The sequence below is a fragment of the Typopeltis vanoorti genome, chromosome 8 (assembly GCF_054136105.1).
Source record: "Typopeltis vanoorti isolate ZY-2024b chromosome 8, IOZ_Tvanoo_1.0, whole genome shotgun sequence".
Classification (NCBI taxonomy): Eukaryota; Metazoa; Arthropoda; class Arachnida; order Uropygi; family Thelyphonidae; genus Typopeltis; species Typopeltis vanoorti.
In genome coordinates, this window is record NC_143556.1 from 122,177,298 (window position 1) to 122,193,484 (window position 16,187).

Below are 16,187 nucleotides of genomic sequence, written 5' to 3' on the forward strand. Positions count from 1 at the left end.
TACATTTTGCTGCATTAAACCGAAATCCCCATTCATTTGCCCATCTATCTAGCTTATTTAAATCCTCTTGCAGGGCTACCACATCTGCACTATTACTAATAATCCTTCCAAGCTTCGCATCATCCGCAAACAACTGAATATCCCTCTGCAATCCACTGGCTATGTCATTGATATAAAGATTAAACAATATAGGTCCTAGTACTGAGCCCTGTGGGACCCCACTTGTAACCCTCTGCCTCCTGGAAACTGCTCCACCATACACTACTCTCTGATACCTATCAGACAGCCAATCCTGAATCCAGTTGACCAATCTGACATCCAGACCCATGTGCTGCAACTTAAATATCAGCTTATCATGTGGCACCCTGTCAAATGCCTTCGCCAAGTCTAAGAAAATTGCAGTATATGCCTTTCCCTCATCTAATGCTCTTGTAACTTTATTATAAAAGGCTAGCATATTGCTAAAACAAGAGCGTCCTTTCACAAATCCATGTTGATTCTCACAGATAACATTACCCTCATCTGCCCAATGCTGTACACGGTCCCTCACTACTTTCTCCAAAATCTTAACAACTACTGATGACACACAGATTGGCCTATAATTAGACACTTCCAGTCTGTTACCACCCTTATGCAATGGCACTATCTTACCTTCCTTCCATTCCCTGGGCACCTTTGCCAAAGCCAGACTTTCATTGAAAAGCCACGTTAAAGGTATTGTCAATTCCCTAGCACATTCTCTCAAAACTCGTGGCGAAATACCATCCAGTCCCACAGCTTTACTGACATCCAGAGTACTCAGTATCTGAAACACACTCTCCTCCTGTACCTCCAGACCTCGTACCAGTCCTATCCCTCTAGCATTAAAACTGACTCCTCTAGGATGAAATACTCCAATAAAGTGTTCATTGAACAATTCCACTATGTCCTCTGCATCAGTCACTGTATTCCCATTTTTATCCCACAATATCATTCTTCCACAGTCATTTCTCCTCCTACTGGCCACATAGCTAAAAAATTCCCTGGGATTTTCTTTGGATCTTAGGGCCAATCTCTTCTCATATTCCAGTTTCGCTTTCCTTACCACACGAGTCACTCTTCTGGCCTGTGTCTTATATTCCTCATGCATCTCTTCACCTGTCTCCTTATATGATGACACTATCAGGAAGGAAATAGGTCATGATCATCTAAATGCCCACATAAGCAAAGAACCTCTGTTTTCCAGTCCTTTAATTTCATATACCTCCATGAATCTAAACATTACAAAACTCTGTACAAAAAAATCAAAAGAAACACTCAAAGAAAAAGGCCTCAATACTATCAACCTTCTGTCACCCTCCAAACAGGTTATTTGTTATACCAACGGATTGTCAGACACCAATATGATTAATGGAGGTGCTTGTGCTCTCCTTCTGCTTCTGAAAAGTGAAAAACTTTATATAAAAGTTGGATCTGGAAGAATTGCTTCCAATTTTACCAGCAAACTTTAATAAACAAAGCACTCAAAGCCTACTTAAAATTATTGTCATCTCAACAATCAGAGGGCATTATAATGTACAGTGATTCAAGATCAGCTATGGAGGAAATCAAAAATTGCAATACCAAGCTCACATAAGACATTCATAAACTCTTAAACCAACTAAAGTGTTTGGGAAAAAGTTGCATTTTACAATGGATTTCTGTTCATGTAGACATTGATTGCAATAAAGTAGTTGATAAATTAGAAAAAGATGCCAGAGAACTCATCCTAGAAACTGACATGATAACTCTTGCTGATGCTAACTCACTAGCAAAATCTAAACTAATTTCACTAAAATCAGGGATACAACACCAAATTCCCAAAATCAATGCTGTTAGAAAGACCTCCACCACGATAGCAAGACTCCAAAAAGGACATTTTAGAGGAATGAAGATCAGTACGGATGATACAAGAACATACAGAAACTGCAATAACTGCCCTAATACTGAACTGACACTCACTCACATTTTTGCCTGTCCGGCAATTACAGCAGCCTTGCAAGCAATAGACTCTAATCCTGAACAACAGCTCTATACGAACAAAATCATCGACATAGCCAAAGCAGTTCAAGGAGCACATGGAAATATCTAAGACTCTTCAAAGTACAAGACAACAACAACAATACATTCATTCGTAGATTCTGTTATGTATTTATTTATTTCCTTACCGCTCAACTTCTCGTTTCATTCTATAGCTCCTAGCTGTCTCCTAGTTCTCTGACTCCATTGAGATCCTGAACAATAGCAATAATAATAGACTAGAATATATGACAGATTTCTTCATTTCTTCTCAAGACAGGAATAAGTTGAAAGGTGGAAGTAAGTGGCAATATTTGTGATTTTGTGGCATTGTGGGAATAGCTTGAGGAGCTGAGTTGAGTCACATATCTGCTCTCCAAGCAGCATGCAGAGAGTTCAAATCCCACTATGTTTTGGTTTCAGGAATGTTTTTATGTGGTAGATGAATTTCATTACCCACTGTGAAACCACCATTTCACTTAACGTAGGCCTGAATGGCTTGAAAAAGTTCCATTATTGGTCTCCAGAGAAGAGTCTCTGTATAATCTAACCCTTACTCCACTATAGTATTAATACTGTGGTGGCGTAAGGGTTAGATTAGTATAAATTCACATTAAAAAGATTTGCTTTAAAAGTAATGCATTCAGATGTAACAGTTAAAAAAAAAAAAAGATAAGTTTGATTATTTATATTAGAGTTTTTACTTTAAAATAAGGGAAATCTAAGCTAGATACAACATATAATCTGTGGGTAATTTACATTTGGGGAATTTATACTTAAAAATGTAACATTTTAGTATAATTTATAATAGTTTTTAGTGCTTAGTTCTTTGCGCAGTTGAATAATGGCAGCAGCTGTAGCTCAGTTTGCTGATGACTTATCATCAAATCCTTCCCTCTATTGAAGGACATTTTACCAGCACACTGGATTTTGTGGTATGCCAATCTTGCATCATGTATGCATCCTGTCAGTTAGATATGTGGTAGGTGAGAGTATGAGGAGTGCATATATGCAGAAAATGTAGAAAATGGGAAGAACTTTGCGATTTAGACGTTAGTATAACAGACCTCAGAAATGGGAGAATACCAACTGAGACAGACAAGTAGCTTGATCATGGGTGAGAATAATGAGCAGAATGTGAATGAAAAAATAAAAGTTGGGAGTATGGCAAGTTTGAAACGTGAAGTTTTCCGAGATTGTGTTAATTGGGAGGATGAACAGTGAACAAGAGTAGCTGGCTTGCAGAGACAGAGATTCATGCGTTTAGGAATAAGTTGAGAAGCAGGAAAGAATAGATTAGGTGACTAGAAACAATGAATGCAAAGCAAATTAGTGTAGGAGGGAGAAAATTATGAGAATGATAGAAGAGGAGAGAATAGGAGAACCAGTACGAGAGAGAGAGAGAGAGGGAATGAGAAAATGCAAGAGAGAGAGAGTGCTGGAACTAGAGATGGAGAGATGACAGGTAAGTAGAAGAACAAATAAAGAGTGTTACAGGAGAAAAAGTGATGGATGTAGGTGAGCAAAGAAGAAATGGAGTGATAAGAGGTGTGATGTATGGAAACTCTATGATCCATAGTGTGCAAGAAAGAATGCCAGAAGAGTGTTTGCCTGGAAGAACAATGGATTATAGAGTTTCCATATCACATCTCTTACCACTCCATTTCTTCCTTGCAACCAAGCGAGGTGAAAGAATGAATGAAATGATTGTGATCATGTGCATGAATTAATTGAGTGGTAGTGTGAGTTGGGTGACAAGTATTCTGAGTAATGCTTGAGGTTGTATGAAAGAAGACTTGAGACAGGGAAGATTGTGTGTGTGTGTGTGTGTGTGTGTGTGTGTGTGTGTGTGTGTGTGTGTGTGTGTGTGTGTGTGTGTGTGTGTGTGTGTGTGTGTTGCCCAGGTACAATAATGGAGAACTGCAGAGAAAAAGAGGATCAATAATGAATAGTATAATAGCCAGAATGTGATCGTGTGCATGAATTAATGTACTCCAGGCATCCATGTATTCCAATCCTCTATTTTGAGGCTTGGAATACATGGATGCCTGGAGGGCAATCAAGAGGAACTGTATGTGAAGATGGCTTGATTTTGAATGAGGTAGGATGTAGACATTAGGAGAGAATATTGTTCTCTGAACAAGTCAGTGTATCAATGCATGGAAACGAGAATTAGCAGGGGGGATTATCTCGAGGGTGGCCTCTTGTGAGAATAGGTGCTTGGATCAAGCTGGAATACATTAGGTAATACTGAATCCGGTGGAGTCTGGAGAGGATAGTATAGAAAAAGTGACAATACCTTGATCCTTTATACTAATGCCAGGAGTATCTGGAATAAAGTACAACAAATGGTAGAGCTGACAGCATCAGCCTGACCATAGATTATTCGGATCTCTTAGATGTGGTTGACTGAAGATGATATAGCGACAGGAATAGAAGTAGAAGGGTGTAGCATTTTTCAACAGAATAGGAAGGGAAAATGTGCTAGTGGATTACTGCTTATGATAAGTGATAACTTATGTCCCTCTCTGAGTGCAGGGTTTGGAGGGCAATGCCACTAATGGTTTTGAAAGCATATGGTGTGAGGTAGAGGTGGGCAGAACAGGATATTTAGTGGATTTTGCTACAAGCCAGGTAGCATAGAGGGTGAAAAGCAGGAGATGCTTAGGCAGTTGAACTTGACAAGTGGAAGAATAATGACTGTTATGGGAGATTAACTACAGCAGTATAAATTGGGAAGAGGAAACTGCAATAAGGGAATGGAATTATTGGAATTCTTTAGGGACAAATGTCTTAGGCAACACACAATAGAAGGAACACTAGGTTCAAGAGTTTTAGATTTGGTTATAGCATCAGAAGAGCAGATTATAACTGAGATAGCATCTCTGCCCCAAGGTGGAGAGGGAGAGAGAGAGAGAGAGAGAGAGTGACTGTGGTTTTTGACTTGGAAGATGAATTGACATTCAGGAATATCAAAGAGAAAGAATTTATGTGGAATTATAAGGCAAATGTTTTATAATAGTTAGAGATATGAATTTGAGGCTATTCCATGGGTGGAATTGAAAGGGCAAAATATCATTAGTTTTTGAAACTTTTGAAGGAATATTTATTTGCAAGAATAGCAATTTGTATACTACAAGTGAAGAAGAGAACACAATTTTATGGAAAGTGGATGACAAATAATATTGAACAGGAACTGCAGGTAAAAAAGAGGTTATGGAAGAGATATAAGGTTGGAGGCAGATGTATGAAGAAAATAAGACTAAGGCTAGGAAAATGGCTAGAATAGGAAAGAAGACAAAACTTGAATATGACAAGAGATTGGCCCTGAGATACAAAGAAAATATTAATGAATTTTTTAGCTATTTGGCCAGTAGGAGGAAAAATTATTGTGGAAAAATTACATTGTTGGATAAAAATGGGAATAGAGTGACTAATGCAAAGGACATAGTGGAATTGTTCAGCAAACACTTTATTGATGTATTTCATGCTGGAGAAGTAGGTTTTAATACTAGAAAAACTGGGAAGGTTCGAAGTTTATGTAACTCAAATACTGAGTACTCTGGATGTCAATAAAGCAATAGAAATGGATGAATTCCATCACAGGTTTTGAGAGAATGTGCTAAAGAACAGACAGCTTCATTGGCCTGGCTTTTCAATCAAAGTCTGCCATGGGAAAGGTGCCCAAGAAGTTGAAGGAAGGCAAGACAGTGCCATTGCATAAAAGTGATAGCAGACTAGAAGTGTTAAATTTTAGACCAGTTTGTGTTACATCAGTAGCTGTTAAGATCTTGACAAAATTACTGGGGTACTATATACAACATTGAGCAGATGAGGGTAATATTTTCTGTGTGAGTCAGCATGGATTTGTTAAGGGTGCTCTTGTTTTAACGATATGATTGCTTTTGTAATGAAGTGACAAGAGCAGTTGATCGGCAAAAGGCATTTTTCTGCAATTTTTGTTTTGATTTTACAAAAGCATTTGACAGGGTGCCTAATGGTAAGCTGATATTTAAATTGCAGCACATGGGTTTAGATGTCAGGTTAGTGAACCGGATTCGCGATTAACTATCTGATAGGTATTAGAGAGTTGTGTATGGAGATCAATATGAAGGAGGCAGAAGATTACAAATAGGTGTCCCACAGGGCTGAGTTCTGGGACCTATCCTTTACATCAATGACATTCTCAGTGGATTCGAGGTGAATATTCAGTTGTTTGCAGATGATGTGAAGCTGGGAATGGTTATTAGTAATAGTGCAGATAATAGTACAGGTAGCCCTATAAGACAATTCGAGTACACTGGACAGATGGGCAAATAAATGGGATTATCAGTTTAATGCAGCTAAATGGAAAGTCTTGAAGTTTAGGATAACATGGATGGGAGGCTGCATACTCTTTTAGGGAAGGCAAGGGATCTGACAGTGATGATTGATAGAAACCTGAAATTCAGGGAACATGTTGCAAAGTTGGTGAAGGTAACCCAGAGGATTGCTGCAATATTGAGATGGATGGTGACCTGCAGAGATAAAAGTTTTTCATTCCATTGTTTAAATCCCTGATCAGACCACATCTCATATTTTCTGACAGTATTGAATAAGTGAAGTAATTCCAATACCATGATTATGGCAGTTAACTGTGCAATACAAAATATTAAATTATTGCAGATTATTTTTTTTCCCTCTGGAAAGCTATAGTTCATGGCAATATGAATTAATGCCATTATGAACAATAGGTTTCCAGTCCAACTGATCTGCAGCCAACATAAGTAGAAATACATTAGATGTATTTCTACTGTAAAAAGAAGAACGTAGAAGGGACATATAGAAAAACAAACTGCTATTATAGTTGATTGCAAGCACTATGTTTTGCAAATTGTCAACTTATATTTTGGTCAGATATCAAAGAATTGAATGGTTTTTCTCAACATGTCACTTTTTTCTTTTTTTTTTTTTGCTGTGAATTATATTCTTGACAAGTAAAAAAAAAAATACCGTATTGTCTCTTTTCATATCATTTCACCATTTGCAGTTTCTTTCAGTAGCTTGTATAGGTTAATGGGAGCATAACATTATTGCAATATTGCTTGTGTATAGGGTTGTTATGGAGATAACCATAACCATGGCAGTAAGAGATTTTTTTAAATTATTTTTTGTTGATTATTTGCATTACTTATTTATTTTTTTTATATAATTACCAAACTCTTAGAGCCTCCATAGCTAATTCAGTATAGACAAAGCCCCTCTGGTTCAGAACACCTGGGTTCAATTCCAGCCCAAGACGTAAAGAACTATTATCTGGGCTCTTTTGATTAAAGGTGAGTTAGCCGGTCTCGTATGGAGGTAGGAGGTTTTTTTCGCCCAGAAACTCAGATTCTTCTTCCTCCAGAACATGCAAACTGGCCCCACGAATGCCCACACTTCTACAGTCATAAAAATTGTTCCCCTTTCCCCCTAACTCCAGACTCTGTTACAAGCCGATTGTGATTTCCCCACAGTCTCATAATCCTACCAGACCCTGCACCAAACAGGATAAAAGCATTATAAAGAGGAAGAAGGAGAAGAAATAAGGAATACTGGGATTATTTTTATTATTATTACCCACGCAACTCAACACGAATGCCCACACTTCTACAGTCATAAAAATTGTTCCCCTTTCCCCCCAACTCCAGACTCGGTTACAAGCCGATTGTGATTTCCCCACAGTCTCATAATCCTACCAGACCCTGCATCAAACAGGATAAAAGCATTATAAAGAGAAAGAAGGAGAAGAAATAAGGAATACTGGGATTATTTTTATTATTATTACCCACGCAACTCAACAACCTACCAAGAAAGTTAAAACACGTAGATAACTACAGAACATTAAAAAATAAACTCTAGAAAATATACCAACAAAGTTAAGAAACCATTAACACTAATATACACATCACAAATCACTAGCATCCAATGCCTACATCCCATACATAAACAGAAGCAACAACACAAATAGTGAAGGTTAAATCCCACTCTCTTCATAAAAGCTAACCCAAGCTTCGAAGTAGGTGGGATTAACTTGCCTCACCCATCTACAAGTAATCCTTATAAGGAAATGCAGAAATTTGTATTTATAATCAGTCTTTCTCAAGCTTTAAAAAAAAAATAAAAATAAAATAAAAAATTAAACAAAAAATTCTGTATAATCTTCATTGTTAATATTAGAAGAATATGTGTTGTAAATACATGATATAAAGGCAAAAAAGTATTATTAAAAATTTTAATTGAAATCCAATGTAGGAATTGCAGCACTTAGTGCTGAACTCTGTAAAATTATAAGGTGCAATGTCACACAAGATGTTTATTGTATGTATAAATATTTTAACAATCAATAAAGAACTATTATTATTAAAAAAATTATTATTATTATTATCCTAACACCACCATGTAGTCAAAGGCTCATTTAAGAGTTCCTTTTGTCATACACATATTTCTTCCTACTATGTCTTAAACACATTCAAATTCCCTGCAGACACCACACTCTCAGGCAAGGCATTCCAATCATTGACAACTCTGAATGCAACAACCTGCTTCTCACTCCCTTGTTCACATCCTCCTACAGCCTCCAGGGATGACCTCTGCTGTGATTCTGCATTCAGATGATCTGATTTCCTGCAGCTTCACTTGGGTTTTTGCTTGCTGAAATAGGATTTGGTAAATTAAAGATACCAAAAAATTATATACTTTGTTTAATCCTTTATCCAAATGTAAGCAAACAAAGTTTGCACCTGAAGTATTTTTCAGGACGGAGGCAACTCGCATATAGAAGCTAATGACTTCACATCACTTGCCGTAGTATCCCACAAGGCAAAGCACATATCCTTGTGGCATGTATAATGCTGTGCATCATGGGAAGGGTTACAACCCAGACTGGTTTCAACCTTTATTGAGGTCTCATCAGTGGGAGCGAGACCCAGAGGTGATACCAAGGTTGACTCACCTGTGGATCTGCACTTTTTTATTTCTCATGTTTTTTATTACTACCATACTTATTTCTTCTGCATAACAACTGCTTTTTTTGCACATTTCTTTTCCTAATTTTACTATTTCATAGTTAAACCAAGATTCTCCCCTAATAAATGATGACGATTACTTTCCTCTTCCCCCCCCCCCACCCACACCATCTTCATTTTTCCTATCATAATTGTGTTGTAGTGTTCTAGATGAAAATGCAATAATCTTTGAAAATTATTTACTATTGTTATATAATAATATTAATAATTGCTTCTATTTTGGTTTCTCCTTCTTAAAGTAAATAATTCATAATTCTGTGTGTCATAAATTTCAATGTTGTTTCAGATTGTGGAGGTACATTTTCTGATATTGAAGACATAATTATAACATCTCCAGGATATCCTAATTCCTACCCACCTAATTCTGATTGTTTTTGGTTATTTACTAGTATGGACAGAAGTAAACAAATAAATGTGAGGAAATTTTGATTTGAAAGATATATTTTAATAATGATAATAATAATTCTTCTTCTAATATATATATATATATATATATATATATATATATATATATATATATATATATATATATATATATTATAATTATTATTTTATATACTATAGATTTAATAATATTGTTTTAATATAATATTATTGTTTTTAATAATAGTTTTAATAGTAATGTAATGACTTGCATTTGCAGTTCACACTATGTTAGCACCCAGTTATCATGTGGCATGATTACAAGGCCTTGCAACTCAGGTTATTTGCAATGAACAGCCAGTGATGGCTATCCTGGTATATTACAGCGGTGTTTCGATTCACATTTTCACTCCCAATTAACCACTGAACCAGCATTCACATGTTTACACATCAATAGTTAAATGGATGTGAATTGTCCATTGAAATTAATATAATATTGCATACTATAGAAATAATATGGATATGAAAACTTATACTTTTGATATGCTTTTTCATGGTGCCATTTTTATTATTATTATTATTATTATTATTATTATTATTATTCAGGCCTCCATGGAGTCGAAAGACTCATCGTGGGAGGTCCTTCCTAAGAACATAAAGTCTGTCAAGACTAATCTATCATACCACTCCTTAAACTCATTGACTGTTCTTGCTCTCACCACTCCATCAGGCAATACATTTCACGCTTCAACCACCCTCCACGCGAAGAAACCACTCCTCACCCTCTTGCTCACAATTTCCTTTCGTAACTTCCAGGGATGGTCTCTTGTCATCACTCCTTCCCGCTGTTCAACCAAGCGAAAGAACTCCCCAGTGTCAACCCTGTAACCACCTCTCAAAAGTTTAAAAGTCTCAATCATATCACCTCTCCTTCTTCTATCTACCAAACTCTGCAGTCCACATTCCCTCAGCCGATCCTCGTAACTATCCTTGTACAGTCCTGAAACTATCTTTGTCATCCATCTTTGTTTCCACAGTTAATTTATCCTCTTCAAATCCTGGGGAGCAAATCTGAGAACAATAGTCCAAGTGTGGTCTGATCAGAGACTTATACAATGGAATGATCACCCTCTTATCTCTGCAGGCCAGTGTCCTTCTCATAATTGCAGCAATCCTCTGTGTTACCTCCACCACCTTTGCAATATGTCCACTAAACTTCAGGTTTCTATCAATCATCAACCCCAGATCTCTTGTCTCCCCTACTTCCTCCAGTATAACTCCTCCCATAGGGTATGCAGCATCCCATCGATGTTTCCCAAACCTCAAGACCTTACATTTTGCTGCATTAAACCGAAATCCCCATTCATTTGCCCATCTATCTAGCTTATTCAAATCCTCTTGCAGGGCTACCACATCTGCACTATTACTAATAATCCTTCCCAGCTTCGCATCATCCGCAAACAACTGAATATCCTCTTGCAATCCACGGGCAATGTCATTGATATAAAGGTTAAACAATATAGGTCCTAGTACTGAGCCCTGTGGGATCCCACTTGTAACCCTCTGCCTCCTTGAAACTGCTCCACCATACACAACTCTCTGATACCTATCAGACAGCCAATCCCGAATCCAGTTTGACCAATATTACATCCAGACCCATGTGCTGCAACTTAAATATCAGCTTATCATGTGGCACCCTGTCAAATGCCTTTGCTAAGTCTAAGAAAATTGCAGTATATGCCTTTCCCTCATCTAATGTTCTTGTAACTTTATTATAAAAGGCTAGCATATTGCTAAAACAAGAGCGCTCTTTCACAAATCCATGTTGACTCTCACAGATAACATTATCCTCATCTGCCCAACGCTGTATACGGTCCCTCACTAATTTCTCCAAGATCTTAACAGCTACTGATGACACACAGACTGCCCTATAATTAGACACTTCCAGTCTGTTACCACCCTTATGCAATGGCACTATCATACCTACCTTCCATTCCCTGGGCACCTTTGCCGAAGCCAAACTTTCATCGAAAAGCCAGGTTAAAGGTACTGTCAGTTCCCTGGCACATTCTCTTAAAACTCTTGGTGAAATACCATCCAGTCCCTAAGCTTTACTGACATCCAGAGTACTCGGTATCTGAAACACACTCTCCTCCTGTACTAAAAACTGTATTAAAACTGACTCCTCTAGGATGAAATACTCCAATAAAGTGTTCATTGAACAATTCCACTATGTCCTCTGCATCAGTCACTCTTTTTTATCCCACAACATCATTCTTCAAGTCATTTCTTCTCCTACTTGCCACATAGCTAAAGAATTCCCTAGGAATTTCTTTGGATCTTAGGGCCAATCTCCTCTCATATTCCAGTTTCGCTATCCGTACCACAATAATCACTCTTCTGGCTTGTGTCTTATATTCTTCATGCATCCTCTCTTCACCTGTCTCCTTATATCTCTTCCATAGCTTCTTTTCCGCATGCAATTCCTGTTTAATATTGTTTGTCATCTGATTGTGACCTCTTCTTCACTCGTGGTATACAACTTACCATTGCTGCTAACAAATATTCTTTCACAATTTCCCATGCACTAATGGGCAAGTGCTAGAAGAATGATTGTTATGGGAGATTTTAACTTCAGTAGTATAAATTGGAGAGAGGAAGATGCATGTAACAATAGGGGAATGGAATTTCTAGAATTCTTGAGGGACAAATGTCTTAGGCAACATGTAACAGAGGGAACAAGAGGTTCAAAAATTTTGGATTTGGTTATAGCATCAGAAGAGTTGATAATAACTGAGTTGACGTCTCTCTCACCAGTTGGAGAGAGTGACCATATGGTTTTGACTTGGAAAATGAATAGACATGCAGGAATATCAAAGAGACGGGAACTTATGTGGAATTATAAGGCAGGTGATCATAATAGTCTTAGACATCAACTTCGGGAAGTTTCATGGAGGGAGGAATTGGAAGGCCGGGATATCACCATTGCGTGGGAAATTGTGAAAGAATATTTGTTATCAGCAATGGTAAGTTGTATACCACGAGTGAAGAAGAGGGCGCAATTTGGAGTAAAGTGGATGACAAACAATATTAAACAGGAATTGCATGCGAAAAAGAGGCTATGGAAGAGATATAAGGAGACAGGTGAAGAGATGCATGAGGAATATAAGACACAGGCCAGAAGAGTGACTCGTGTGGTAAGGAAAGCGAAACTGGAATATGAGAGGAGATTGGCCCTAAGATCCAAAGAAAATCCTAGAGAATTTTTTAGCTATGTGGCCAGTAGGAGGAGAAATGACTGTGGAAGAATGATATTGTGGGATAAAAATGGGAATAGAGTGACTGATGCAGAGGACATAGTGGAATTGTTCAATGAACACTTTATTGGAGTATTTCATCCTAGAAGAGTCAGTTTTAATGCTAGAGGGATAGGACTGGTACGAGGTCTGGAGGTACAGGAGGAGAGTGTGTTTCAGATACTGAGTACTCTGGATGTCAGTAAAGCTGTGGGACTGGATGGTATTTCGCCACGAGTTTTGAGAGAATGTTCTAGGGAATTGACAATACCTTTAACGTGGCTTTTCAATGAAAGTCTGGCTTTGACAAAGGTGCCCAGGGAATGGAAGGAAGGTAAGATAGTGCCATTGCATAAGGGTGGTAACAGACTGGAAGTGTCTAATTATAGGCCAGTCTGTGTGTCATCAGTAGTTGTTAAGATCTTAGAGAAAGTAGTGAGGGACCGTGTACAGCATTGGGCAGATGAGGGTAATGTTGTCTGTGAGAATCAACATGGATTTGTGAAAGGACGCTCTTGTTTTAGCAATATGCTAGCCTTTTATAATAAAGTTACAAGAGCATTAGATGAGGGAAAGGCATATACTGCAATTTTCTTAGACTTGGCGAAGGCATTTGACAGGGTGCCACATGATAAGCTGATATTTAAGTTGCAGCACATGGGTCTGGATGTCAGATTGGTCAACTGGATTCAGGATTGGCTGTCTGATAGGTATCAGAGAGTTGTGTATGGTGGAGCAGTTTCCAGGAGGCAGAGGGTTACAAGTGGGGTCCCACAGGGCTCAGTACTAGGACCTATATTGTTTAACCTTTATATCAATGACATAGCCAGTGGATTGCAGGAGGATATTCAGTTGTTTGCGGATGATGCGAAGCTTGGAAGGATTATTAGTAATAGTGCAGATGTGGTAGCCCTGCAAGAGGATTTAAATAAGCTAGATAGATGGGCAAATGAATGGGGTTGTCAGTTTAATGCAGCAAAATGTAAGGTCTTGAGGTTTGGGAAACATCGATGGGATGCTGCATACTCTATGGGAGGAATTATACTGGAGGAAGTAGGGGAGACAAGAGATCTGGGGTTGATGATTGATAGAAACCTGAAGTTTAGGGGACATATTGCAAAGGTGGTGAAGGTAACACAGAGGATTGCTGCTATTATGAGAAGGACACTGACCTGCAGAGATAAGAGAGTTATCATTCCGTTGTATAAGTCTCTGATCAGACCACACTTGGACTATTGTTCTCAGATTTGGTCCCCAGGATTTGAAGGGGATAAATTAACCATGGAAAGGATACAAAGACGGATGACAAAGATGGTTTCAGGACTGTACAAGGATAGTTATGAGGATCGGCTGAGAGAATGTGGACTGCAGAGTTTGGTGGATAGAAGAAGGAGAGGTGATATGATTGAGACTTTTAAACTGTTGAGAGGTGGTTATAGGGTTGACACTGGGGAGTTCTTTCGCTTGGTTGATCAGCGGGAAGGAGTGATGACAAGAGGCCATCCCTGGAAGTTACGAAAGGAAACTGTGAGCAAGAGGGTAAGGAGTGGTTTCTTTGTGTGGAGGGTGGTTGAGCCGTGGAATGCATTGCCTGATGGAGTGGTGGGAGCGAGAACGGTCAGTGGGTTTAAGGAGTGGTATGATAAACTTTGTGTTTCTCAGGGGGGGACTTCCCCTCGATGAGTCTTTTGACTCCTTGGAGGCCTGAATAATAATAATAATAATAATAATATCCCGGCCTTCCAATTCCTCCCTCCATGAAACTTCCCGAAGTTGACGTCTAAGACTGTTATAATTAGCTGCTTTATAATTCCACATAAGTTCCCATCTCTTTGATACTACTGCATGTCTATTCATTTTCCAAGTCAAAACCATATGGTCACTCTCTCCAACTGGTGGGAGAGATGTCATCTCAGTTATTATCAACTCTTCTGATGCTATAACCAAATCCAAAACTCTTGAACCTCTTGTTCCCTCTGTTACATGTTGCCTAAGACATTTGTCCCTCAAGAATTCTAGAAATTCCATTCCCCTATTGCAATTTGGGTGGTTAAAGTAAATGCTTTTGCCCTGATCACTTTTGCATGACAGTGAAGCTTTGAAATTTATTGCAGAAGGTTAAATGATAGGTGTTTTCATATTGAAAATATTTTTTTTACTTTCTAGTATTATATGATGCACAAGTTTTATCTCCTGTAGCAATTCATTTCCAAAATTGCATTCCTTTGTATCCATATAGATAAATAAAAGATACATATTTATGTTTAAATATGGATACACAAAAGAGAGAGAGAGGAGAATAACTTTCAGAGATTTTTGAGCAACTATTATTATTATTATTACATAGTACCTCCAGGAAGTCAAAGACTCATCGAGGGATGAAACCTGCTCCACACCTATACGTCTCCACCACTCAATTCACCAAGTACAACTACCATCATCATCTACACCAACGACTTAAAACTCTTGGTGAAATTCTGCTGACTACCACTACTAATATTTTCACAGACAATCACAAACATCCATGTTCACGGCAGGATTCGAACCTGCAATCTTTTGACTGGAGAGTGGATATGCTAACTACTTGGCCAACTAGGCCGGCTGAGTTGTTTTGACATTCCAATGTTCACAAACTTTTCCAATATCAAGATGGTCATGAATTCAGTGCACACTATCAAGTTAAATGTTAAGATAATAGGAAATGCTGATCAGTTTAATGCATCTATTTTCTCTGATTAAAGCAGGTATGTGACATGCAATAGTGCTCACTTCTCTTGGACATCTATCTTTCTCTTAGCAACAATATTGCACCAAACCAAAAATCTGTTTCCATGGTTTCCTGTCTATACACTTCTACCAACATGTTAGGAACTTCCACCATGGCATACTGTAATATGCAACTATTTGATCTTTCTGTGTGCTTGAACAATGTTTCCAGTTATCCTGTTATCTGAAAACTGATAGTACGTTTGTATGATTTCATGTTCTTCATTTCATGTTTGTATGAGGAAATCGGAAATATAATGAACACTCTTTTATCTTGTATCTTCATCTCCATGAATGATTTGCTGTTATCTTATTTTTTGAACATCTCCATATTTTTATTTGTTATAATTTATTCATATTACAATAATTACAACTATTTAGGTATGCAACTGAACTGGGATGGAAGGCCATAACTAGAAATCAGAGAACAAGTTACAAAAGCTGCAAGAATATGAGGTTACTTGAACAAAACAATATGGAAAAATAAACATCTTAGAGTAGAGACAAAAACCAGAATTTATAAAGCAGTAATCTGGCCTATTATGACATATAATGCAGAAACAAGACCAGACACTAGGAAAACAAGACAAATGTTAAACACAGGTGAAATTAATATATTAAGAAAAATAGTAAATAAAACTAGAGTAGATAAAATAAAAAAAATACAGATATATGAAAA

General features: G+C 37.7%; 1 protein-coding gene across 1 annotated transcript in view; it reads left to right on the forward strand.

Annotated features, from left to right (window-relative positions):
* Positions 1-16,187, forward strand: part of Cubn (Cubilin) — a 2,223,842-nt gene that overhangs the window by 1,533,957 nt on the left and 673,698 nt on the right. Inside the window, exon 53 of the mRNA XM_090396294.1 lies at positions 9,370-9,497. Within this exon, the coding sequence (XP_090252420.1) occupies positions 9,370-9,497 (128 nt within the window). The remainder of the gene's footprint in view (positions 1-9,369; positions 9,498-16,187) is intronic.